General features: G+C 39.5%; 3 protein-coding genes across 11 annotated transcripts in view; 1 reads left to right on the forward strand and 2 right to left on the reverse strand.

The window, feature by feature from the left end:
• ITPR2 (inositol 1,4,5-trisphosphate receptor type 2) overlaps positions 1 to 25,438 on the reverse strand; it is a 998,050-nt gene that overhangs the window by 207,432 nt on the left and 765,180 nt on the right. The gene's annotated exons all lie outside the window — the stretch shown is intronic.
• Positions 3,957 to 11,109, forward strand: ETFRF1 (electron transfer flavoprotein regulatory factor 1). Of its 6 annotated transcripts, none has more exons than XM_069862848.1 (4): positions 3,996 to 4,077; positions 5,615 to 5,708; positions 5,797 to 6,015; positions 11,039 to 11,109. In XM_069862848.1, exons 2-3 carry the CDS (start codon positions 5,664 to 5,666, stop codon positions 6,010 to 6,012), a joined length of 261 nt encoding a protein of 86 aa, XP_069718949.1. In that variant the 5' UTR covers positions 3,996 to 4,077; positions 5,615 to 5,663; the 3' UTR covers positions 6,013 to 6,015; positions 11,039 to 11,109. The 6 variants fall into 6 exon arrangements, with proteins under 6 accessions (XP_069718953.1, XP_069718921.1, XP_069718949.1 ...); XM_069862831.1 differs by lacking the exon at positions 11,039 to 11,109 and adding an exon at positions 5,368 to 5,519 and having other exon boundaries at positions 4,015 to 4,077; positions 5,797 to 6,095; XM_069862840.1 differs by lacking the exon at positions 11,039 to 11,109 and adding an exon at positions 5,368 to 5,519 and having other exon boundaries at positions 4,015 to 4,068; positions 5,797 to 6,095.
• Positions 7,752 to 25,438, reverse strand: part of KRAS (KRAS proto-oncogene, GTPase) — a 28,243-nt gene continuing 10,556 nt past the window's right edge. The window contains exons 5-7 of one of the 4 annotated variants that reach the window (XM_069862797.1): positions 18,571 to 18,686; position 17,776; positions 7,752 to 11,360 (exon numbers count right to left, since the gene is read on the reverse strand). In XM_069862797.1, coding sequence (XP_069718898.1) covers positions 11,244 to 11,360; position 17,776; positions 18,571 to 18,686 — 234 coding nt within the window. In that variant the 3' untranslated portion in view covers positions 7,752 to 11,243. Of the gene's footprint in view, positions 11,361 to 17,775; positions 17,777 to 18,562; positions 18,687 to 25,438 lie in introns of all 4 variants that reach the window. The other 3 variants (XM_069862786.1, XM_069862770.1, XM_069862778.1) reach the window with 3 other exon arrangements.

The raw sequence follows: 25,438 nt of genomic DNA on the forward strand, positions 1-25,438 counted from the left end.
ATTTGAAACAGCTAGGCTATGGAAAGCGTAATTTGCTTTGGATTTGAAGATTTGGAAATGGAAGATTCTTGGATTGGTTTTATTTTTTTACTATCATTTTTCTTGGGGTTTGTGTTCAATGTCTTTTTGTGTTGACGCAGTAAGGTCAAATGCGTAAGGTCAGAATTGTCACTAAAACCCGGCACTTAAAATGAAGACACACAAGAGAAATACACCAATTTCCTGCTAATGCAGTAGGCAAAAGTGGCCTAGTGATGCAATAGTCACCAAGCGTGTAGTTACTAAATTGTCTTTATCCAGTTTTGCTCAGTGTTTACACGGGTAACATTGCCACTGTACTGCACATGTAATGAACTTGCAGCCAATGTGCCTTGACTCCATCTGGGGTTGATGGAGTGACACTGAGGAGCTGTTCCTGCAGGCAGATGCTGCAGAGACAAGGCCTGAAAAAAAAAATTGTTACCAAAACATTTACTTGCAAAATTCGCCAACAACAATGAGTAAAAACCACAGTTCTACCCATTAAGATTTCAGGGAAGAATCAGTTCCTTCTCATTAAAAAACAAAGAGGTTTTTTAGATTACTTTTCTTTCAGTGAAAATGCAAAATTGATTTACTCATAATCACTCTTTAGACAACTTCTTTTCCTTTACTGACAAATCTGAGATGCAGAGCTCTCCAAGGCATACATTTGCATGTGCTCTTTTGGGGGAGGGGTGGATAATGTCATTATCACTGAATTAAGAATAACCCACTGACATAAATTTATGCAATCCATGTGCACTTGTGTCTGTTGTTCCCCCTACCCATCCTGTTCTGTGTCTAGCTTGCAGCTCAAAGCCAGGACACTGGCTCTCTTCCCAGACATCCACTGCCAAACAAAACACACAGCAGTCACGCTCGCCACTTTCTCTCTGGTAGCTCTGCAGGAACATGACTTGACCTCCTTCCAAAAGGCACATATGCTAAGTGTCCTGGGATGCCTATTTCTCTTTCAAATTTGATTGAGCCTGACTAGCTGGCTCAGAAGAAATACAGCTTAAAAAAAAACCAAAAAATCCCACCTTTTTCTTTTCTAAAAAGCACATTTGCATACAACTGCAGTGTCAAGCACCTTTACTATGACAGAACCTCGTAAAAATAATGTTTTGCAGACGTTAAGTCCAGGAGAAACTGATGCTTACTTTAATTTCAGTATGAAGTGCTTTGAAATTTTACTAATTTAATTTCCAAAATAACTGAACAGTCCCAGCACAATGCCTAAGTGAACACTATGAGGGTCAAAATGTTGTGTGTGAACCAGAGCATATTTCTGCCTACCTACCTTTTTTTTCTTTTTTGGACCCTAGAAGATCAGAGGAGAAAACAAAAACAAAAAACAGAAAGTGAGCATCAGAGAACAGGGCATTGAGCATTAAGGACTAATTAGAAAACACAACTATTCTGTAAAATTAGATTAGATTAGATTAGATTAGATTAGATTAGATTAGATTAGATTAACTATTGAAAAATTCTAATAACAATTTCAATATTGCAGAAAATCAGCCACTAACATGTGACTCCAGGCCATCAGTTTTTCAGTCTAGACTACACTTGTGGTTATAGAAGTATATCTACTTATTCCCACTGTTAAAAAATCAACACACAACAAAGATGTAATTTAGTTCAAGATACAATTTAAGTCAAGAGATGTAATCTGATCAACTGATGCTGTGTGCTCCTCCTAATAACACTAAAATACATCATGTGACGACTTAGTAGAACACAGAAGCACTGGTGGAGTCTTCTTATTTACAGGGAAACTACACATGAAGCAAAGAAATTTAATTAGAAGCCTTCTCCAGATGACTACAGGAAATAAGAAGGCTTTCCAGAAAGCTGAATATCTAACAGTGAATACCTTATTTGATTCCCCAGTTATCTTTTCTGGGCAATGTCTAAATATTGCCATGTGAATTTATATAACTTTGGTGTCATTAATTACCCAAATAAGGACATTCCCTGTGGGGTGGTGGAAGGGGACGAAGGAGAAGACAGGCTGTGCAGATGAACAGAGAACTCTGTTATGGTGGAGTGATTCCAACAGCAAAGTTTTATTACAGTTCTCTCTCATCTGGGTTTCTTGATAAGCAGTGATAGCAACAAACCGTAGCACAAGAAATGAGAGTGGTGGTTGCAGGAAAGCTAGTGTGCCCTTCAGGTAATCTTTCATAAAATCATAGAATCATTAAGGTTGGAAAAGATCTCCAAGATCATCAAGTCCAACCATCAGCCCAATACCACCATGCCTACTAAACCATGTCCCTAAGTGCCACATCTACACAGTTTTTGAACACCTCCAGGGATGGCGAGTCTACCACTTCCTTGGGCAGCCTGTTACATTGCTTCACCACTCTCTCAGTAAAGAAAATTTTCCTAATACCCAACCTAAATCTCTTGACGCCACTTGAGGCCATTTCCTCTCATCCTACCACTTGTTACCTGGGAGAAGAGACCAACAACCACCTCACCATAACCCTCCCTTTCAGGTAGTGGTAGAGGGTGATAAGGTCTCCCCTCAGCCACCTCTTCTCCAGACAAAACAACCCCAGTTCCCTCAACCTCTCCTCATAACATTTGTACTCCAGTCCCTTCACCAGCTTTGTTACTCTTCGCCGGACATGCTCCAGCACATCAGTGTCTTTCTTGGAGTGAGAGGCTCAAAACTGAACACAGCATTTGAGGTGCAGCCTGACCAGTGCTGAGTACAGGGGGAGAATCAGTTCCCTGGTCCTGCTGGCCATGTTGTTTCTAATACAAGCCAGGATGCTGTTGGCCTTCTTGGCCACCTGGGCACACTGCTGGCTCATATTCAGCTGTCTGTCGACCACCTCACCGAGGTCCTTCCCTGCCAGACAGCTCTCCAGGCACTCTTCCCCATGCCTGTAGCACTGCACAGGGTTTTCAAAGCCTTAAATTTATTTTCATAAAATTACAGTGTCCTGAGCTGGAAGGGGCCACATATGCCACCGATCCCAGCTCCTGTCCCTGGAAAGGACACCCCCGACACTCACACCATGTGTCTGAGGGCACCGTCCAAAAGCTTCCCGAATATTGTCAGGCTTGGTGCTATCACTGCTTCCCTGGGGGGCTGCTCCAGTGCTCCACCACACTCTGAGTGAACAACCTTTCCCAGAAGGCCAAACATATCCTGGGCTGCATAAAAAGAAGCGTGGTCAGCAGATCGAGGGAGGTGATTCTGCCCTTCTGTTCCTCTCTTGTGAGACCCCATCTGGAGTATTGCATCCGGTTCTGGAATCCTCAACATAAGAAGGATATGGAACTGTTGGAGCGGCTCCAGAGGAAGGCTACAAAGATGATGAAAGGGTTGGAGCACCTCCCATACAAGGACAGGCTGAGAGAGCTGGGGTTGTTTAGTCTGGAGAAGAGAAGGCTCTGAGGAGACCTTATAGTGACCTTCCAATACCTGAAAGGGCTACAGGAAAGCTGGGGAGGGACTGTTTACAAAGGTTTGTAGTGACAGGACTAGGGGCAATGGGTATAAACTGGAGAGGGGCAGATGTAGACTAGACATAAGAAGGAATTTCTTCACGATGAGAGTGGTGAGACACTGGCTCAGGTTGCCCAGGGAAGCTGTGGCTGCCCCATCCATGAAGGTGTTCAGGGCCAGGTTGGATGGGGCCTTGGGCAGCCTGATCTAGTGGGAGGTGTCCCTGCCCATGGCAGGGGCGTTGGAACTGGTTGGGCTTTAAGGTCCCTTCCAACCCGAGCTGTTCTACGATCCCACTACCCTACGATACCCCCGCTAACCCTCGCTCCACGCCACCCCGCCGGCCCCTCGCGCTCTCACCATGACGCCGCCGCGTCGCTTAGGCGACCGGCCCCTCCTCCCGCGCGCCAGCTGCCGCCAATCGCGTTCGCCCTCCCGCTCCGCCCCTGACCCGGAGCTGCCGCCCGCCCGGCTGTGCCTCTCGTTACGGCTTTGCCGTAAAGCGGCTCCTGTAGAGGTTTACGGCAAGGAGCGGTGAGGAGCTGACCTTCTCTTTCCCCTCTGCCACTCGCGTTCGTGTATGTGATGTATGTATGGGTATAGAGAGGGGACTGCGACGGTGATCGGAGGGCTAGAGCACCTCTGCCATGAGAACAGGCTGAGAGAGTCGGGGTTGTTCAGCCTGGAGAAGAGAAGGGTCCGGGGAGACCTTATAGCAACCTTCCAGTACTTAGAGGGGGCTACAGGAAAGCTGGGGAGGGGCTCTGTATCAGGGGGTGGAGGGACAGTAGGAGGGTAATGGTTTGAAGCTGAAAGAGGGGAAATTTGGATTAGATATTAGGATATTTTCTCTGTGGGTGGTGAGTTAATTGCACAGGTTGAGCAGAGAAGTTGCAGCTGCCCTATTCCTGGGGGTGTTCAAGGCCAGGTTGGATGAGGCTTTGGGCAACCTGATCCAGTGGGAGGTGTCCCTGTCCATGGCAGGGAGGTTGGAACTGGATGATCTTTGTGGTCCCTTTCCATCCAAACCATTCTAGGATTCTGTGATTTTGTGTGTTACCTGCCCTATATTCTGGGTTTTTTTAAATGTATACCCAGACTGCAAAAAAACTTATAAGGAGGATAATTTCTGAGAAACACAATTTTAAAATACAGTGATTTGAGGATTAACCTAGAGGCTGAGTAGTCAACTGTCTTGAGTTGCAGTTAGGATTTTATGACAGTAAAAGGAACTTTTTGTTAGTTGTCTTCTGGATTAGATGCTTGTAAATGCCAGACTTGCCTGTTTAAAGCTGGGGAATGGACTCTTTATTGGGGAGTTTAGTGACTGGATGAGGGGTAGTGGTTTTAAGCTGAAAGAGGGGAGATTTAGAGTACATATTAGGATGAAATTTTTTTACTATGAGGGTGGTGAGGTGCTGGCCAAGGTTGACCAGAGAAGTCGTGGCTGGCTGTTCCTTCCCTGATGGTGTTTAAGGCCTCATTGTATGGGGCCTTGAGGCAGGGGGGTTGAAACCGTATGATCTTTAGGGTCCCTTCCAGGCAAAACCATTCTATGATTTTATGGTGTTTACCATTATACATGTTTATACACACTTGTGTATGAATATATTTCCCTGTGAGAGGGCAGATAAGGCAGGACGGCATATGGGCAGGAATTTCTGGGCCTGTATGGAAGTGGCCTATGTACAACACAGGGATAAACAAGTGTTGGGGCAAGGGAAAGGGTTTGTGTTGGGTTTGAGATAAGGGCAGATGAGAGATGAGAAACTAGGCAGAATCAAAAAGAAGCCAAAAGCAGAAGAGAGGGAGAGCAGAACAAGATAATGGCTTATGGTTGGACTTACAGAACTGTTTGGTTGGAAAACACCTTTCAGATCATGAAGTCCAACCGTACCTGTCCAATACTAAACCATATCCCTGAGCAATGACTCAGCTCGATGATCTGACTGACTCAACGGTCTTAAAGGTCCTTCCCAACCTAAACCATTGTGTAATAATGGAGTTGGAGGAATTGGAGCCTGATCAGGTAAGGAGCCTGGTTAGAAATGGCACGGGCCCTACATGGAGGATGAGACTGGATGACTTCCACAGAAAGCTAACATTGAACTGATTATTCTTCAGGTAAAACAAACAAAAAGCAGACGAGAATAGAGTTGCCTGAAATGTGAGAATGGCCAAGTCTTTAAGAGGTGAAGTGTTGAATCTGTACAAAAATGTAAGTGTCTCAAATGCCAGGAGCACTTCCCTTAACCAGACAAAACCCTTCTTGTACTTTGTACTCAATCTTTTTTTTCTCCTTCAAGCTGCTGTACCTCGGAAGGGAGTATCCCAAAGGAGCAGACTACTTTAGAAGCCGTTTGAAAGCAGCTTTTCTAAAAAATAAAGATGAGAAAGATCCTGAAAAAATTAAGCAACTAATTGCACGAGGAGAATTTGTTATCAAAGAGCTGGAAGCTTTGTACTTTCTCAGAAAATACAGAGCTCTGAAACACCGCTACTACAGTGATGACAATCAATAATAGGTATTAATAAGTGTGCATGTAACTATACAAATACATAAAACCAAACAATAAAAGACCTGTAACCCTCAGAAGAAATGAAACTTAATCCTTCCAACCCATCTAAAGCACAAATTAGGATTTTGCTTACCCTTAGGTAGTTACTTGGAGTATTTGGGGTTTGTATTATACGGGTAGTAAGTTTTTCTAAACTACTTTTGATCTCCTTGCACTAAAGCTTCATGTATGAAAAGTTTTGAAGGCAGAAGGTGGTAACATGATTCTGTTCCATTCCTCTTACCCTGTAGTTATGTGTGTGAATGCTAATTCAAGGCATTGTTCTCATTACTTAGAAAAGTACTCTGGTTTTGAAAGACTTCCATACTTGATTCTCATCTCCACTGTAAATGAGCACCTTCTCAAAAGTAAATTAAGTTCTCAAACATTTTAACTGCATCTGTTTAAAGTGCAGGACTTACATTGGCAGGCTGGCAGATGCGTGGTCTTACTGTGTGACAGAGAACACTACAGGGCCAAGTGAATTACAGCAATAATAGCCTAAGCATATAAACCCTGAAGACAATTCCTGTTACCACTGATTCTGGTGCTGTGCAAGTACTGTAGCAAGAATATAGAACTTGATACTTTTCCTCTGAAATTGAAATCCAACCATGGATGTTTGCTCTGTGCTTAACTTTGTAGACCTTGGCTTGCCTGCACAAACTAGTGCCAGAACTGATACTCTGCACATGCCAGGGCTGGTTGGCCTTTCCCACCCTTGGCAAAGAACTAAATGGCAATGGAGGTAGGTAGGTAGATAGATAGAGAGAGAGAGAGAGAGAGAGAGAGAGAGATAGAACGAAGGAAAGAAAGAAAGAACAAAGGAAAGAAAGAAAGAAGGAAAGAACGAACGAACATCAGTCTGATCTTTGACATATACATAGGTAATAACTGCAGGGGAACTGTTGGCAATAGCAAGGTTTCACATACTTAAATTACAGAACAGAACAAACTTATATATTAGACAGTAACACTACTTTGCAATGAAATGTATGTGCTTCAGCTTCCAGCACCACACTGGTGTGAAAAACAGTCCTCCCCCATCAATCCAACTGCAACCTATGCGGAGGAGTTAAACCTGTTCTCAATGAATACCTTATATACAAAGTTCAACCTACTCTTCTCAGTAATTGCTAAAAGATTATCCAGAGATGGTAACAAAGGGCCAAGCACAAGTTTATTTACAGAAAAGTTCTCACCGTCCATGGGACACAATCAGTACTAAAGAATGTCCTTCATATTTTTTGTAAGTTTATGAAAGGCATTTGATAGAAACAAACCAATGTGCACCTGGGAATGAACACTGAATAGCGATTCAGAGAATTTTAAACTTGTAGACTAATTCACATTGAAGCTGGTGTCAGGGTAATGAAGACGAGGTCTCTGGGGCGTGACTGAAGATGGTACAGCCCAACGTGCTCCAGGGAAAGGGAAGTGCAGCCTCACCTGAATCAGAGCACAAAACACAAAAGCAGCACAGACTGGAGGAGAGTGATCAGTACGATACAGCGTTTTGTCAAAGCACAGCGACACACCCTCAGAAGAAGGGAACACCAATGGGCAAAGACAAAATCGGTGTGACAGGCACTGAGAAGAAGAAACAAACTGAGAACTGCCAAACACAAAGTTCTTGGGATACTCTGTTGCAGAGATGTGGCACTGAAATTCCTGGAGAGAAAAAAGCAAAGTAGGACAGAAACTCACAATAACTATTTTTTATTACATTACAATAAATAGGAGCAGTACAGTTTGACAAAAAAATGACAAATTCCAGGTCACCTCACAGCACATACTCCTAAAAACATTACAAATTTTAAAACAAACAGTGGTCTTTTTTTTTTTTTTCCTTTTTTTTTAACTTAATGTCTGGTATGACCAACATTCCTAGGTCACGCGACCAAATGATGGAAAAACTGGATCACACTGCATATGTTCCACATCAAATAAAGCACAATGTACAAAATGTGCATGTTTCAGTTTACACTATACAAAAATAGTTAAAATACATTCCAGGTAAACATATTACATTAAGAAGTCATTCTAGTAAGAAGTTGGCACTCAAGAGGAAAAAGCAGAAGTATTTTCAACATGAAAACACCAGACAGTGGAATAAAGAAATGTTAGGAAAAGATTTACCATCTATGTAGCTTTATGTAAACTTGAGACAAAATGATTTGTTTACAGTCTGATGGTCTTCGAAGGTAACAATTGTATTGCTTCATAGTATAGACAAGAGCAGAAGATTGTGTGTCAGTATTTACCCATTACAGAGGTCCTGTTACTGTAAAATATATGGTGAAACATCCTTAAGTTAGCATAAATATTAGGGCAATGAGACTGGGCAAAACGATTAAAGTTCATTTTTGAGAAAACCAATGATAAAGTTGTTTACCAGAGTTACATAAAGCTACTTTAAGAAGGTGTTACTCCCTGACACATGGCCATTTAATGTATTAACATGGTAAGTGATTCACATGTTCATTTAGGAGTTGCTATCAGAGCAGATAGCATCCAGGTATGTTCTTGGAAAGCATTCCAAATAGGGAAAGAAAGAATAACAAGATCAACTTGTGCAAGCTGCAATCCAACATGCTTCACCAAATCTCAACAGATATTAAGACAAAACTGCACAACAGTGGCAAGGATGTTTATTTTTCTTTTTTAAAAAAAATGTAAATAAGGGCTAATTAAATAGATTTTGCACTAAATTTAATTAGCTTGGTAGCTACAGATGGCATTACTGGAAAAAAAAATCCTGTTCTATATATAACTTTATAATTAGAGCTACATAAATCCATATCTGACAACCAAGACATTTCAGTTAAAATTTCTCCTAATGGTTTTTAGTTAAACTAACGTAAGGAATTTTAGACCAGCCCTAATTTTTCATGCAGTGTGACTCAGTTACCAAAAACCTTAAAGTAATCTTAAGATTACTTCAGTTTCCTCAAATCATGCTACTGACTTTTACTACGTTCTTCATATATAATCAAGAGCATGTAAAATGTGCCAACAACCACCCATCTCCAAAATGTTTTAACCTTGGAAGCTGTAAAATGTTTTGTGACACTACAGATCTGTTCTTATTCTTTATTGGTCCTTAGAGTATAACATAAGGTTATCCTACTACTGCTTTTCAGAATATTTCACAACCCATACTTTACGTTGAAGCTGAAAGGAGGGGAGGGGGTCTGGGTGTTGGTGGAGAGTGGGGAAATGATGAAAGGCAGGGAAAAGCATTATTTCTCTCAGCCACATTGAAATTAAAGAATAGGCAGCAACCTAGACTGAATATGTCCCCTTGCCAGCTTTGCAGCTCTCCACCATGGGTTCTCTTTTTTCATAGTAGCAAAAGAACACTTTTCTCATGCAGTTGCCCCTTTGACATCATATAAATGGTCCAAGTTACACAGCTATGTGAAAACTGTACTAACGTTTCCACATAACTGCTTAAGTATATGCTGGGTTAGGAGAATGCTGCTATTCCCTGTTCCAAACTTCCCAGTGTCCTCAACTATCCTACTTCAATGTCTTCTGTTTTATTTTATGGGGGGTACACTGGAGTCACATTTTCACATTTTATGCTACGGCCAAGTTAGGTACTATGAAGAAGTGCACCTTCAGGAACCCAGGGCCCTAATGAAACGATCAAACAATGCAACATGTACAGTAAGACAATGGGAACTGGCAGCACTGGAATTACTGGCTCTTACTTTAGTGCAGAGTAGCTGGAGTACTGTAGTACCAAAAAAAATGAAAGCTAATGCAAAAATTCTGCATTAATTCCAATCAGAAAGAGAGGGGAGTGAGGGGAGAAACCACAAAAGAACTTAATCACAGAGAATAAGAACATGAAAATCTTGGTCTAGCTTCATGACAGTCTAGACACTGGAATGCCACTCACCAACCATTTAATCTCTGCAACGTAACTAGTACTTCATGAACATCACACAAACAACACTGACTCTGGAAACCAAGTTCTATGCTGACAGTTTGTGCAAATTCAACATTATTTTTATGGCATAGCGGATTTCCAAATAATTTGCATGAAGCAGCTAAATTCAACTCATTCATTCACTCATTTGATGTTACTAGAATTTAAAATTCCTCTCCTATTTTGCACAAAATGGGCAACTGGAAATATTGAATACCACTCTTGAGGGATAAAAAAAAAAAATGGTGCTACTTTATTATATAATTTAGGATTTGTTCTTATTTAATTCTTATGGTAAGTTCTGCATCCATGTATGAATTAACCTAAGAATTTGAATCAACTTATCGGTTAAGGCTTTCTAGTATTGCCTAGAGACACTAAGGGTGAAATCCTGTACCTACTAAACAAGGCTACTTAAAAGATTTGCCACTGGGGGTCAGGAGAGTTAGGATTTCACCTTAGTCTTCAGACACAAAAAGTCAGTCAAAGTCTTAAAGCAATGCCTTAACAATAGCAAATCAACTTAATTAGAACTTTTACTTTTTCCATTGCCAGATGTGCATTGTTGTCTTTTTTTAATTTTTCTTTTTTTTTATAGAAAAAATAGAGTATTTAAGGAGCAACCATGACAAATTGCAGTGAAAAATTTTTTTGTGAAAGTTTTATCTTTACATTCATTAAAGTTGATCTGAAATGCTACAAGACTAGATGCCAAGAAGCAAAATCTACAGGAAGACTATAACGGCTTCTGGTCTCTCTATATTGCAGTCAGTCTAAAATAAAAGAAAGGGTGAAATGAAAGTCTCTTTTGCTAACTAGTTCTTTTTCCCAACCAGATTTAAAAAACAAAAAAATAAAAGGGGATGTTAGAATGTGCAGAGCATAATATCATTGTTTGGTTTGCACAGAGAACAGAAGTTCACAATCAGTAAGAAAAATAGGAAGTTAGCAACTGTGCATGCATCAAAGAGTCCCAAGACAGTTCTCGGGTTTTTGTGGGGGGGGGGTGGGGAGTTGACTGATTTTTTTTTTTTTTTTGCTTTTTTTTCACAGGCATTGCTAGTTCAAGAACCAACAGTCAAAGAATACTGGCACTTTAAGAAGAATGAAGTTTCCACTGTCATTTAAAACAAGCATTCAGGTAAAGCTAACAGGATCATGAAGCAGAAAGTAAAGTAATGCTAAAACAAATGCTAATAATTTAGTGTAATGTACAAAAATTACTTAAGTACTTCTTAAGAATAAGGATAAATTGTATTTACATAATTATACACTTTGTCTTTGTCTTCTTTTTCTTCTTTTTACCATCTTTGCTCATCTTCTCTTTGTGTTTTCTGATTTCTCGAACTAATGTATAGAAGGCATCATCAACACCCTGAAAAGAGACAAACATGCACCCATTAAGATGGCATTCACACACTTGCACGTCTGCTTAGGTACAGCCTGTTTTCATCTGACCTGATCAGATGAGGTGCGTACAATCAGCAGTCTGTTTTGCTGCCTGCCAGGAGAGGTTACACTGTCCTCTCCTGGCTGAGGCCTTTGTAAGGTAACCTACTGTGGGTAGGAGGATTGCTGGGGCAACAGTCCTCTCAAGCATTCCTGTTTCTGGGGGAAAGGGCGTGCTGGGAAAAACATATTCAGATGGAAGGGGAAGTACAGTTGTCTCCTGTTGTACAGGAGAAACGTGCCTGACTGCATTACTGTGTATGGGCAGAGGGGCCTGCATGAGAGCAGCTTTGGGGAATGGGCTGCCATTGTTTGAACAATTAATCCTGGCTACAGGCTGTTCCTCTCCTGATTTCTCAGGAGCATTGAGACAACAACCTGAACGAACTGTTTTGACACTGACTAGCGCCTGCCTGCCCTCTCTATCAGCTGCTCCCCAAACTGGGCTTAGAGCAGCCTGCAGGTGACACACTGCTCAGGGGTTGACCACAGATACCCCATACTCCATGTTATTAATGTGGTAAGGAAAGAATTCAGTGTACTGCCCTCTTTTCCATCCCAAATGGCACATGTTGCCCACTGCAAACTAGAAAAGTGTGAGTACCATACATCTAGATGATAAGTATATACATTATTGCCACAGAGTAAAGTTCTGTAGTTAGCTTTGTTTATGCCTTAATAATCTATACGCAGCTTTAAAAAGTAAATACAAATATTTGTAGCAAGAATACAAGATAGTTATGATTAATCTACACAATCAGGTCATTTCTCAGGCATACCAATACAGCAGTCACACCACAGCTTAACAGATCTTTACATACACAAATCAATCAAATCAATCCCATGTTCCAATGACATATTATTATTTGAGGAATCATTCTACTCAACTTATAGTTAAAGACATGTGGAACCCATTAACCTATGGTGCTTTTCATGTACAGTCACTTAAAATCTCCACAGCTCCAATATTTAAGCTATAGACACAAAAGATTATGTTTCTTCACAGTAGTTTTTCATTGGGGGGGATAATTATAGCTGACAAAAATACCTGGTCAAAAGAGACCAGCATATCTAAAAGCCTGATATGAATCCTTATCAGGCACAATGTTAAATGGTATACTTTGTAACAACCTATTTATGCGAAATGGTTTATTCTATTGCCCAGTTTTCAGATTGTTCCAAATTCCAATCAAGCACCCATTTTCTTGGTCAGCCTTTACATTTAAGAGTTTTGAGTACTGAAAGTGATAAAATCATTAAGATATTGTTCTGTATCTTGATTCATCACTGCCTTACTCTGTCTATTACCTTTCAGACAGATCAAAAATAGCTGTATAATGTTAATGTATCACAGCAGCCACTGTAAAACTGGGCCTAGAAATTTAGCTCTGCAACTGGCAGGCAGCTTCCTACCTCGTCAGCTACAGTTTGCCTTCAAGCTACCAGTAAAAATTAACAGTCTTTGTTTAACTGAAGTAGGCATACAGGAATGAAGAACTGAAAGTCAACTCTGAAAACAGAACCACAAAAAGCCAAAACCCACTTAATTCATTACTGTTCCAGTCAAACACCAAATGGTAAAGAAACTAAACATGGAGAGTCCAAACAACAGTGAGGTGTTAAACAGTTTCACTTATAAGGCAATGCCCCCAGTCTAACCTCAATGTAAAACTTTCACACTCATTTTCATAAAGTGCTTACAAACGGCTGATGCTCAAAGTCCTTGGCAGCCTATCTCCCAATACTAATAGAACACTTGTGCAATGTCTTGAAATGTACAAAATACACTTGCATATAACTTATTCTACATTCTAAAATATTATTGATCAAAATGAAATTGATGTAGCGTGCTTAATGGAAGAGTAGCCTTGGTTCTGGAAAAGGTCATATCCCCCAAGAATTTTCTGAGCATTAGAAATGCTTGGTATTGTTTTACAGAAAGGCGGCGTGTTTTTCTTAGAACTTCAGCACTGATACACAAAGTGAACATTTAGTAATGTTCATGTAGGGAAAGAAGTAGCAATGCTTTGAACTCTTATTTACTGCAGTTCTCAGCCAGCCAGCTAGGAGGAAAGCACTAAGAATCAATCACAACAGTCAGAAGAACACAAGAATGATATAAGAAGACTGTTTGCATTTCCTTACAAAACAACCTTTCAGTATTTCACACTCAGCATTAACATGTTAGAAAAATAACCATTACAATGACAGTCACTAGCTTTCAGTGGTATCTTCAAATGAGCCATGCTAAACAAAGATTGCAAATTACATCTTCAAATAAGCAACCTTCCCTCATTATACTGGTTTTAAAATAAATTTTGAGAAAATAACTTGTGCAAAGTAATATCCAGAGACTATTCTGGGCCTTTCAGCCTTAAGGCTGAAATCTTATTTCTCCCCAGTATGATAACGATCTTTTAAATACAGCACGTGCTGCAAAATACTAAGGAATTGACTTATCTTTAATCTTTGCATTTACAACTTTGTAGATCAAGCCTTTAAAATTATTAACCATGTATTTAGTAGTTTGGTCCACCCACAGTTTCTCTTAAGTTCAGGTAATGAATACAACATGATGCACAAAATCACATTTATAGTATTTGCGAATTAGAACTGGAAAACTCAAGATAAAGTGAGGTCTTTCACTTTTCAGTCTGTGGACTAAATTTTAAATGTAAGTAGTGGCTACTCTGCTCACAGAAGTTCCCTAAAGACACCAATAATGTAGGACCAAAGGCGATCGACCTATCTATTTACTTCCTTCAGTAAGTAGGGGCTGCATGCAGCTGACCTTCCTTCCTGTAACAATGGGGTTATTGATTGCAACCTTTGAGGAAAGCCTAAGATGTACTGAATGAGTGCTTTAAATCCAGGCTCAGGATTAAAAACTCTTGAATTCACTGTGCGTGCTCCAAACTACACGCCACTGCCTCAGTAAAGGTGCACTGACAGAGCTTGCTCCTGGCACCTCATTTTCCAAAGGGCAACTACGAAATGCAAACAGAACAGAAAAATCAGAACTGTTTCCACATGAACAGCCTGCTCCAGGCTATAACTTTCCTTTGGAGCACCAGACTGTCCCATGACCATACAAAAGTCTTTGTATCTGGTTACACATATGTAACAGGCTTGGCAACTAACATGACTATCAATAAGAAACCTGAAATTCATAAGGAATTGGGATTTCCAAAGGATTCCAGACCCAAGTAGACCCTTTAACACATTTTAAATTGTATAAAAGAGTCTTTTTAATATATAGTTCGTATTTTTAATAAATGTAATACATACATGCACACATATCTATCGGTTATGAGAACAAATTATTTGTATGCCTCAGTACTACTATGGAAAAATCATGAAATTACAGTTTTAATCAATATTCTAGAAATTAACGAACTTTATTAAACATTTTAATATTAACCCAGCTTAATCTGAACTGCCTTGCCAAGAAGTCTAATTTATGCCTCAGAGAAACTTTTCATTATATTTGCTTTTTATGTAAAAACATCAATGCTTTCAAGAAAGATTTTTGACAATTCTACACTGCATTATAGAAATCTTTTTGTGCTAGTTGGAAATGATAAACTGAGCAAAAGGTGTTATGTACCTTTTGCATTACTGTGTAGCAGGCAAAGGAATAAGCCTGAACCTCTTGGAAAGCGCCAGCATTTAATGATAATCTCGGTGGTCAAAGTTTTCACTTACCTTGCGCAAGAGCAATATAACTCAGAAAGCAGCCAGAAAATAAACTGAATATTCCAAGAGGTAGCAAAACAGTCTGAACCACCAAATTTGATTACCCACAGACAAGAAAAGGAGAAGAAACATTATCTGTCGTTGCAATCTGTGTTATAATGAGTATTTTTGAAGTCTCAAATCTCAGCTAAGAGACTTGTATCATTCGGTGCTGCTCTCCTTAGCCTACCTACTATACAACAAACTGGAATCATACATATCTTCTCACTGAATAGAAAGCTACACAAGCCAGACTGTTTTAAATGCCAGATTTCTCACTCCACTACATCACAACTGAACTACAGTTGTACCACAATAATTTCAGAGTAAGCTTTCTCCAGCTTAACCTCCAAAACACAAAGGCTCTTCTATCCAAGACTAAATAGGTTATGGGGAGAAAAAAAACAAACCAACAAACCACCAAAACTGAAAAAGCAATCAACAATACCCATTGTCGAGAAAACAGATTTCCCCCATTTGGAGGAAAAAAACACCACCACCAAAACCAAAACATACTTCTCTTGGACACAGACAGAAAGAAAGTAGGAAGCTGGTAGAAAGGAAGCATATGTTCGCTGAGCTATCAAAAAGAACCTTAAATTCTGAAAAGACACATCCACTGAAAAAAAATAATGAAAGCTGCAATTCCCACAATTCCATTATCCTCCTCCCAAGGAATTACACAGAGAGAAGAAAACTGAATGCAGGATCTTTAATGTATCCAGAAAAAAATCTACTTTGAGGTAGGCCTATGTTAGTAAGAGAACAAGAAACAACAAAGTTGGTTTTCAAAAGACTCCACAAAGGAGGCTTAAGCCATTTAATTCGTATCGCTCTCATCAGAAGTAATCTTGCCAAACTGCAGTTAGTTGGGGTCTTGCATTTGACAGTTTCTCACAGCATTCTGCTTGAGAAATTGGTTGCCATTGGCCTCGTCACGCGCACCCTCTGCTAAGTGAAAAACTGGCTGGATAGCCGGGCCCAGAGAGTCGTGGTAAGTGGAGTTAAATCCAGTTGGTGGCCGTTCACAAATGGTGTCCCCAGGGCTCAGTGCTGGGTCCAGTTCTGTTCAATACCTCTATCAGTGACCTGGATGAAGGGACTGAATGTACCCTTAGTAAGTTCATGAATGACGTTAAGCTGGGAGGAAGTGTTGATCTGCTTGAGGATAGGGAGGCTCTACCGAGGAATCAGAACACCCTGAATCAATGGGCTAAGACCAACAGTACAATAAGACCAAGTCCAGAGCCCTGCGCTAGGGACACAACACCATGCAGTGCTACAGGCTTGGAGAGAAGTGGCTAGAAAGCTGCCTGGCAGGGAAGGACCTGGGGGTGCTGGTCAGCAGCTGACTCAAAATGAGCCAGCAGTGTGCCCAGGTGGCCAAGAAGGCCAACAGCATCCTGGCTTATATCAGAAACAACGTGGCCAGCAGGACCAGGGAAGTGATTCTCCCCCTGTACTCAGCACTGGTCAGGCTGCACCTCAAATACTGTGTTCAGTTTTGAGCCTCTCACTCCAAGATAGACACTGATGTGCTGGAGCATGTCCAGCGAAGAGTAACAAAGCTGGTGAAGGGACTGGAGTACAAATGTTATGAGGAGAGGTTGAGGGAACTGGGGTTGTTTTGTCTGGAGAAGAGGTGGCTGAGGGGAGACCTTATCACCCTCTACCACTACCTGAAAGGGGGGTTATGGTGAGGTGGTTGTTGGTCTCTTCTCCCAGGTAACAAGTGGTAGGATGAGAGGAAATGGCCTCAAGTGGCATCAAGAGATTTAGGTTGGGTATTAGGAAAATTTTCTTTACTGAGAGAGTGGTGAAGCAATGTAACAGGCTGCCCAAGGAAGTGGTAGACTCGCTCTCCCGGGAGGTGTTCAAAAACTGTGTAAATGTGGCACTTAGGGACATGGTTTAGTAGGCATGCTGGTATTGGGCTGATGGTTGGACTTGATGATCTTGGAGATCTTTTCCAACCTTAATGATTCTATGATTTTATGAAAGATTACCTGAAGGGCACACTAGCTTTCCTGCAACCACCACTCTCATTTCTTGTGCTACAGCTATCGCTGCTTATCAAGAAACCCAGATGGGAGAGAACTGTAATAAAACTCTGCGGTTGGAATCACTCCACCATAACAGAGTTCTCTGTTCATCTGCACAGCCTGTCCTCTCCTTCCTTATCTCTACCTGAAAGAGGCCGTAGCAAGGTCTCTTCTCCCAAGTGAAAGAACAAAAGGAAATGATCTCAAGTTGCACCAGGGAAGGTTCAGATTAAACATCAGGATAAGTTTCTTCAACCAAAGGCTTATCAGGCACTGGCAGAGGCTGCCAAGGGAGGTGGTAGATCCTCATCCCTGGAGATTTTTAAAAGATGGGTAGAGGAAGTGCTCAGGGATATGGTTTAGTAGTGGACAGGTATGGTTGGACTTGATGATCTCAAAGGTCTTTTCCAACTTACTGATTCTATGATATGCAAGGAGCTATTCTGATTGTTTCTTCAAAAAGCACTGGAAGTGATTTAGACCTAGCACTTCTGTATCACAGTTTCTTCTTCCTTCTCCTCCTCCCCCCTTTCTCTTACAGGAGTGTTACTGAAAGAAACAAACCCTGATTTTGTGAAAATTTGTCTATTCTCTTCTGTTGTTGTTGGGGTTTGAGTTTTTTTTGGGGGGGTAGGGGAGTGTTGTTGTAGGGTTTTGTTTTCTTCTCTCCAGTTTCACTTCACTGTTGCTTCTGCCTCCACTTTTTCAAAGCCCCCACTTTGTCAAAGCCCTCAAAAAACTTACACCTTACCATTTTGTCCAAATCTGGATCAGCCATGGCATTATATTTGACCGAAAAGAAAGGTAATGTATTTCAGGAAATGATGAGTCAATTTTTTTTTAAGCTCAGGGAATACGGTACGGCAATAAGGAAGGGCTTGAGAATTAAGAAATCCTGTATGCCAGTTGCTAGATAGATATTGCTTTGCTGGATTAGGGATCTCCTGTTTGTGCCTCTGAAAAGGACTATAAATATTACGGTCCTGTCCCCTCAGTTCCTCAGCTTGAAGGTCCAATCAATACTTCCTTTGGTAGCATTTGCAATGTATCTCTAGTAAAACTTTTTCCTCTTAATTTCTTCACACGCAAAACTAGGTCTCTGTTTCACAGGCACTGATGCAGAAAAGAATTTCTCTTAATTTGTTTATTAAAATCCCATGAATCAAAGCAAATCCATAGTACTTGGGTGTTTGCCACCAATGTTATTCAGGATTACTGCACTGAAACTTGACTGGGTTTACATTGTAGATTATGTCATCAATTAACTGTAAAATCTCTGATTTGCAACTGTCAATCATTCTCATTTGGCAAGCGATTTGTAAAACTTACCCTGTTACATTACAACACTTACCCTGTTACATTACAAGGCATTTTTTAATTTTGACGCACCCTGGAGTCTTTTCTTCTTTGCTGATTTTTTTCACTCTGTACTGTCGAATCTCTCGCACCAATGTATAAAAAGCATCCTCCACTCTCTGCATTGTAAAACACAACTCCTTAAGAACTCCTTCATTAACAATTGTGACATATCGGGACACCCATCGCAGGGGAAGGAAAAACCACAAAACCACTGAAATTACGAGCTTTACTTGAGAGAAGCATATGGATCTCCATTTATGTATTTAAAATGCTGGGCTTGCACATTTGCTGCTTGATAAATACTTTTTTAATGCAGGCAAAAGAAAAACACTCAAAGAATTTATTGTTCACCAATTACTGTGAATAACTATGCTTCAAGCCCTCCTTTTTTTCTGTGCAAAGTAACATTTGGACAAAAAAAAGCAATTCTTTTTTTTCCACTGCAAACTATGCTGAAAATATCACTTGTGTTACTGAAACTTTTCACACATTTTTGTGGGTATTTAGCAGACACAAAACTTTATTAGATATATAATATGCACCTATTTTTACTTCTTAACCTAAGTGAGAACTTGTTACTGTTTGGGCAGGCAAAAACCAGGCCCACTTATTTTCTGTTCTTTATAGAAGAAGTTGCTCTTTCTTTGCAAAAAATCTGTGGAACAAGGTAATGAAGTACAAAAGAAGTACAACCAGGTAATTTCCTAAGAGTTTGCAAAGAAATAAAATCTTCTAAGAATACTAAATTCTTGGCAATTCTTGTTTTTAAAGCTACTACTTTACAAAGCAAGCACTATGCTATTAAATTCAGGAAAAGGGATATCATGGCAAAGTGCTCTGAAGAAGCACCTCACGTATATTCTGTTTCAGAATAACTTTCAAAAAGAATTACTTATTGTAATTATAGAAGTTAATTCTTCCGTGTAGAAAAAGTAACAAATACGTTATTACGTTTAAAAGCTTGGTTCAAGAGGATGTTCTTGTTATAAAATGATGCTAAGTGTTTAGCTGCAGCTTTTAAACGGGAGAGCAAACCTCTCTGCCTTACTGTCAATCTCATTACTTGCCTACTCAGTCACATCAACAGGGTTGTTAATTCAATACAAACTCATTATTTGAAAATAAAAACAGAACAGACTGATGATCATGGAAAACAGGACAACTAATTAAGCCCCAAAACTTTATTACTACCGAAGCGCACTATCTGGGCTTCTATTTGGCAGATTTTCCATTAATTACCTCTCCAACCCACCTTCATATCATGCACCTAATAACAAAAACTGCTAACATTTACTGCCACAGTTATAGGGTCATTGTGCACAAACTGTGCTATAGGTCATCACTTTGAAGACTCATTCTTACCACACTGCTGCTTATTTAATTCTTCTAAACTACAACCACTTGAATCTAAAGATGAAATGAATTTCATTTATTTCTTGGATTATGTTTCTCTGTTTATATATGATGTGCCCTGTTAAGATGTAGTGACGTATGATGAGTATTTTACACTGCAAGTCTGACATTCTGCAAAATGTAAAGAAAGTCACTGAAAAACAGCAAAACCCAAGTGAAGCTCATACTTTCGTGTTTTTCTGGAAGGAATGGAAATTTATTCCTGAAGAAGAAACAGTAAACATTGATCAGCTGCTATGTGCCAAAGCACACACTGTACAAGAATCAACTTTTTTTGCAAATCTCCTGTTTTGCAGTAGAAATACAAAATTTGATTAGGGAGGTTTCACATGACTTGAATTGTTATCTGATTATTCAATTTTCCCATCACCAATATGAATTGTAATTTGCTTTAGCAATGCAGAGAGAGGGAGAGACACAGGGTGAGAAAAGAAATTCCTAGTATTGCCACCACCAAGAATAGTCTTATGAATCCTTTTGAAAGAATTTATTCTGAAAGAAAATCTGTACAGAGACACATTTGCTAATTTCATTAGCACAAGGCGACATTTTAAAAAGCCAGGTGCTGGTCGTATAAGGTTAAGAAGTCATTTTAATACCATTTTTTTTCAAGTCTCCTCAGTACTTTTTCCTTAAATGAGCATGGACCATATATCCAAAATACGATTAACCAATTCCGTTAGCTGTCAGAACTGGAAGCAAAAACATCCCTTGGCAGATATTAAATAACTTCAAAATATAAACTGCTATTTACTTTAATAACCCAAGAACCCATAACCTTGGGGCAATGTTTTCAAGATGCTTCTCATTCCTAGGAGACAGCCAAACATTCAATTTAAAATATGACTGTGCAAAGAAATACTATTTCAAATACATACCAAAGTACAAATGGGAATTTTCACATGTTCTGCTTCTGCAAGTAGCACTTAAAAGGAAACTAATGAAAATCGACATTGAGTGTTCTGTGTCTACCTTTATACACTTTATCAGAGTTGGTCTCCTAAAGCCAACTAGCAGACAAATAAAATCAAAGTTATTCATGAGGACATGAGCAAAAATAATGCTAATCGCTTGCATCAAAGCACTCCCAACATAAAACTTTGTAGGGGTAAAGTCATCTTAGCCAATACCGGAGAATACACAAACCTACATGCATCATCTAGCTTGTGTAACATTTAGCTTACAAGTTAAGCCTAATCTTTTGCTGTCTCTAAAACAGACATGCTTCAAAAGACTGTTTGGAAACAGTAACCACAACTCAGCCAGATGCAGAACCTCCATTATTTTGATGAGGGAGAGGGAATTAAGCTGATCACGTTATCTTATGATGGTTAAATACCAGACGTACGTCAGTAAATTCATATTAAATATTGCACAAAATCATGATTAAAATTACAAAGTTAATCAGTCCAAAGTTCGGAAGTGCCAGACTTACAGCTTTCTGTCCTACCTGACTTTCACCCACTGTGCACATGTATCCTTTTTTATTGTTGCACCTATTTTACCTACCATAAATTACAAACCTCTTTCCTCAGCATCCAGGAGTCATTCAGCATAAAAGTTGGATGCCAGAACTTGTTTCAACATTATCTTAATTCTTTCTTTTCTTTTTATTTGAGGCCTTGTTCTTGGAAAGGACTAAACTTTTTTACCTTACAATAAACAAGTAAAAAAATAAAACCATCCCACATTGTTAAGTCTGACAGTTATAACTGAAAGCAAAGTTTTAAAATTAAACCTGTACACAAGAACTACATAAAAAATGGAACACATACAATATCATTAAACTGATACGGCAAATCCCTAAAAAACAAAGGCAAGTTGGTTCAACAAAGTAAGTTATCTGTTATTCATGAATCTTAACAGAGATGTAGGAATGAAGTAATCAGTGCAGTATTTACAGATTACTTCATCAGACCAGGCACAGGTTCTCAACTGAGTTTCATCACAAGATTGAGGCCCAACCTATTGTACGTTGGGCAGGTGAAATAACTATAATGCTTAATTAGCAGCATCCTTGTGATATTAGTCAACTTCTTTGTTCAACACTTCAAAAGTGCATTTAAGTATACATTCTCAACAATGAGATCTAATGCTTTGGGGAATCTACCATGCTTACAATAATATCCATTTATCTGTTTTTGCTTTGAATTCAATACTAGCAGGACAGTTGAAATTTTCCAAGGAAAACAAAATCCTACAGTGAATCTGCATTTGGGGTACAGCCTTACAGCTTCTCCTTGTGTAACTGGCAGGCAGATGGAAGCCCAGTAAAGAATACGTCATCTGGCTTTGGTGGGGACGGACCAAGTTGGACTCGATGATCCAGTGGGTCTCTTCCAACCTGGTTATTCTGTGATTCTGTGAAGTTTGCCTCTCTTCTCTCACTGATAGTATCGATAGTACTGGGAGCTATATGCTCACGTGGAAGAATTTTAATTTAAAGCTTATGTCAAATAAAGAAAAACAAACACAGCTATCAAAATAAACCTAAGAAACTCACACCCTTCTGCGTAAGAATTGTGAAAGAATGAGTGTAAGTGATGCAACATGCCTTACAAAACCACCAGTATTGACATGTTTAAAGTTAGAAACAGGACTATCACTACTTCTCATAAATTACACTATATTAATCTCAGTCAGCAGTCTAATTTAAAAAAATAATAATCTATATAGCCTTATACCCAAGCAGCAGGGTCCACTAAGCAGATGCTTCAGTGAGTAACTCAATGATTTGTATGGCGAGTCAAACAGGGACTTGGCTTAAACACATTTTTGTAGTAAGTTAATGTTTACATCTTTATTATCAGTCAGAACCAAATAAAATACACTAAATTTTCAAAAAGAAAAAACTTATTTCTGCACTTGGTTTCAGTTGTTTTTCTCTTTCCTGTTTATGACCTTGCCTGTGAATTTTTGTGAAACTTAAAAACTGACTTAGCTGGAACCAAGAGACCATTCTGTATGAGCACACAAGCCACCATTTTTAAAAAGTGTCCTGGCGATCAAAACAGACTACAGGGACAACCTCCTTTCCATTTCTATCTCCTCCGCTTCCTTCCCCAGAAGCCTTTCTGATTCTCTCTGAACTTCAGCAGAAGTGGGGCACAGGAAAGAGCTAAAGCAAGAAGATGGGGAGGGCCCCTTGAACAGAGCATTAGTGCTGACGTTTCAGTGCGGTGGGAGATATGCATAGGAAAGGAAAAGACAGTTCCTACTTCTAACTATTCATTGCCAGACTTGCTACTGACTCCAGAAGTTACCAGATCACCAGCTACATTTGTTCATACTTGGAAGTTCTCCATTTAACCCGAGAGGAACAAATTTATATTAATTTATTTTTAGCCAAGGACTGAATTCTGCCCAATAAAAATACAGCCCATGGGCTACATGCAGCTCATAAAATTGCTTGAAGACCCCCAATTAAGACAGTTACTTTGGAAGAAGGGTAGGGTGCGTGTATATGCATATATTTTTAATATATGACACTGGAAAATCATACTATGTCATTGCATATGTATACACATATATATACACAAGCACATGAATATTTAGATGATCTTGCTGTAATAAAGATCAGGCTCTTCCTTCAAATCCTTTTTGTCTTCTCAAAAATCTCTTATTAACACAGCATCTTGAGAAGCAGTTTTGTAACACAACAGGTTATAAACAGCACTGTGAAAGAATCGGCAACCGTACCTAGTGTTTCCAACTTTCAGGAGGTAATGTTCTCAAAAGCCTATCGTGTACCTTTATTTTAAAATATATGAGACACCTTTAGGGACTCCTTATCTGTAGAGGGTGTGGAGCTCAGCTTTGGAAAACAAAAGCCAACAGTCCCTTCCGTAACATTTCAGTTGGCACCTCCGGAACTATAAAGTCACAGATAAAAGTAGTCAAATTCTAGAATGACAGTTCATACATGACTGATCTATTGTCCTCTGAAACGAACATAAACCTCCAGCTGATCTCTTAAGTCTGGAAGATAAAAAAGCAGATACTACTTCATGTAAACAAAGATTATATAAAACTGAGCAGGGGTGGTGATTTTTGAGCATGCAGTTTTGCATTGGCTAGGCATGGTGGGGCTGCTCATAGGAATAAACAGCAGGTGGGGTGGGTAGAAGATATCTGTCGAAAATGCACCATCAGATCTACATACTTTTATTAAGGTGGCTACACAAAAGGAATATTTCCTCAAAGAAGCCTGATGCTCTATAAAACAGGCTGAACAAAGTATAATCAAGATGTTAGTACAGAACATCTATTATTTCAAACCTCAAATGTAATTTCAAAGTTCTTCCTATTTTATCCTAACATCTCAATGACAACCGTTAATGCAGGACCTTCCAAACAAGAACACTGTAATTATTCAGCCCACTTGTATGCCACATTCTTCAGAACAATCTTGTGGCTTTTTATTCTCAGCCATTAATGCTATGTACTTCTGCTTTTTTAAGTCTACCTAACAGAGATTGACTCTAACGCCAAAAGTTATATTTTCTTTGATTCCTCTGTAAAGTTTTACTAATTATTCCTGATTTCAACTTGTCAGAAACTCAGACAGGTATAGCAAATTTACACTAATAAAATATTGATTTCTTCCATCCAAAAATAACACACATACTATCCATGAGGATATTCTGCCAAGTGATGCAGCTGAATCTATATAGGAATTACACTGAACAGTTACCTGAACTGCAGTATTCTGCTTTTATTTGCCGCCTCCTGCTACACCCAATTCCTGATACATAAATTGCACATAACACGTCTGATTATGCAGACAGTAGAAGTTATTCAGCCACTCAGGTCCGATCTAGTTTGTACTGATAGCAAGTCTTTAGTCTTAATAGAAAAAACACAAATCGGCACTTTTAAAGAAGAATGCTTTCTTCCGGAAGTCCAGAACCAGTTTCACCTGTATCTACGTAGCTTATCTTCTCCTGAATGGATGTATGTAACACTCTGTGTGCCACCATGTGCACCTCTGTCCTAGCAAACCATGAGAGAAGCACTGAAAAAACCCTAATGGCTGCCTCTTTCACCTAAAGCAGCGGGGTACAATAAGCCAACAGTGAACTCTGAAGTCTTAGAAGAGTATCAGTTTACCCAAGCAATTAAGCCAGTAATTTCAAAAGAGACTTATGGTCAATTGCTTAGCTGTAAAAAAGTATATCAAGCATCCCACTGACGCTGCATCAATGCTTCAAAGAAAAATTCCTTTGTTATTAATGAAAAGACATAAAACTGAGTAAACTAATTAGTCGTTTGTCTGCTTAATCCTCTTGCTAAGCAAAAGAAAGCATTTCACCTCTAAGTAAGTGCTTTTGATTCTATTAAAACCTATGACAACGTTAAGAATGCTGCAGCCATCTAGAAGGAAGGGTAATAGCAAGGCAGGTCTCATTCTCTGAGTTTGTGCAACTGAATCAAATCAAATCACTCATTAATAAAC

Source organism: Phaenicophaeus curvirostris, chromosome 1, assembly GCF_032191515.1.
Source record: "Phaenicophaeus curvirostris isolate KB17595 chromosome 1, BPBGC_Pcur_1.0, whole genome shotgun sequence".
In the NCBI taxonomy this organism is placed as follows: domain Eukaryota; kingdom Metazoa; phylum Chordata; class Aves; order Cuculiformes; family Cuculidae; genus Phaenicophaeus; species Phaenicophaeus curvirostris.

Bases quoted from the DNA above. Each gene is read 5' to 3' on its own strand.
- ETFRF1 (XM_069862852.1), top strand. From the start codon at position 5,664: ATGGCCAAGTCTTTAAGAGGTGAAGTGTTGAATCTGTACAAAAAT. The intron at 5,709-5,796 runs GTAAGTGTCTCA...TTCTCCTTCAAG, and splicing joins TGTTGAATCTGTACAAAAAT to CTGCTGTACCTCGGAAGGGA.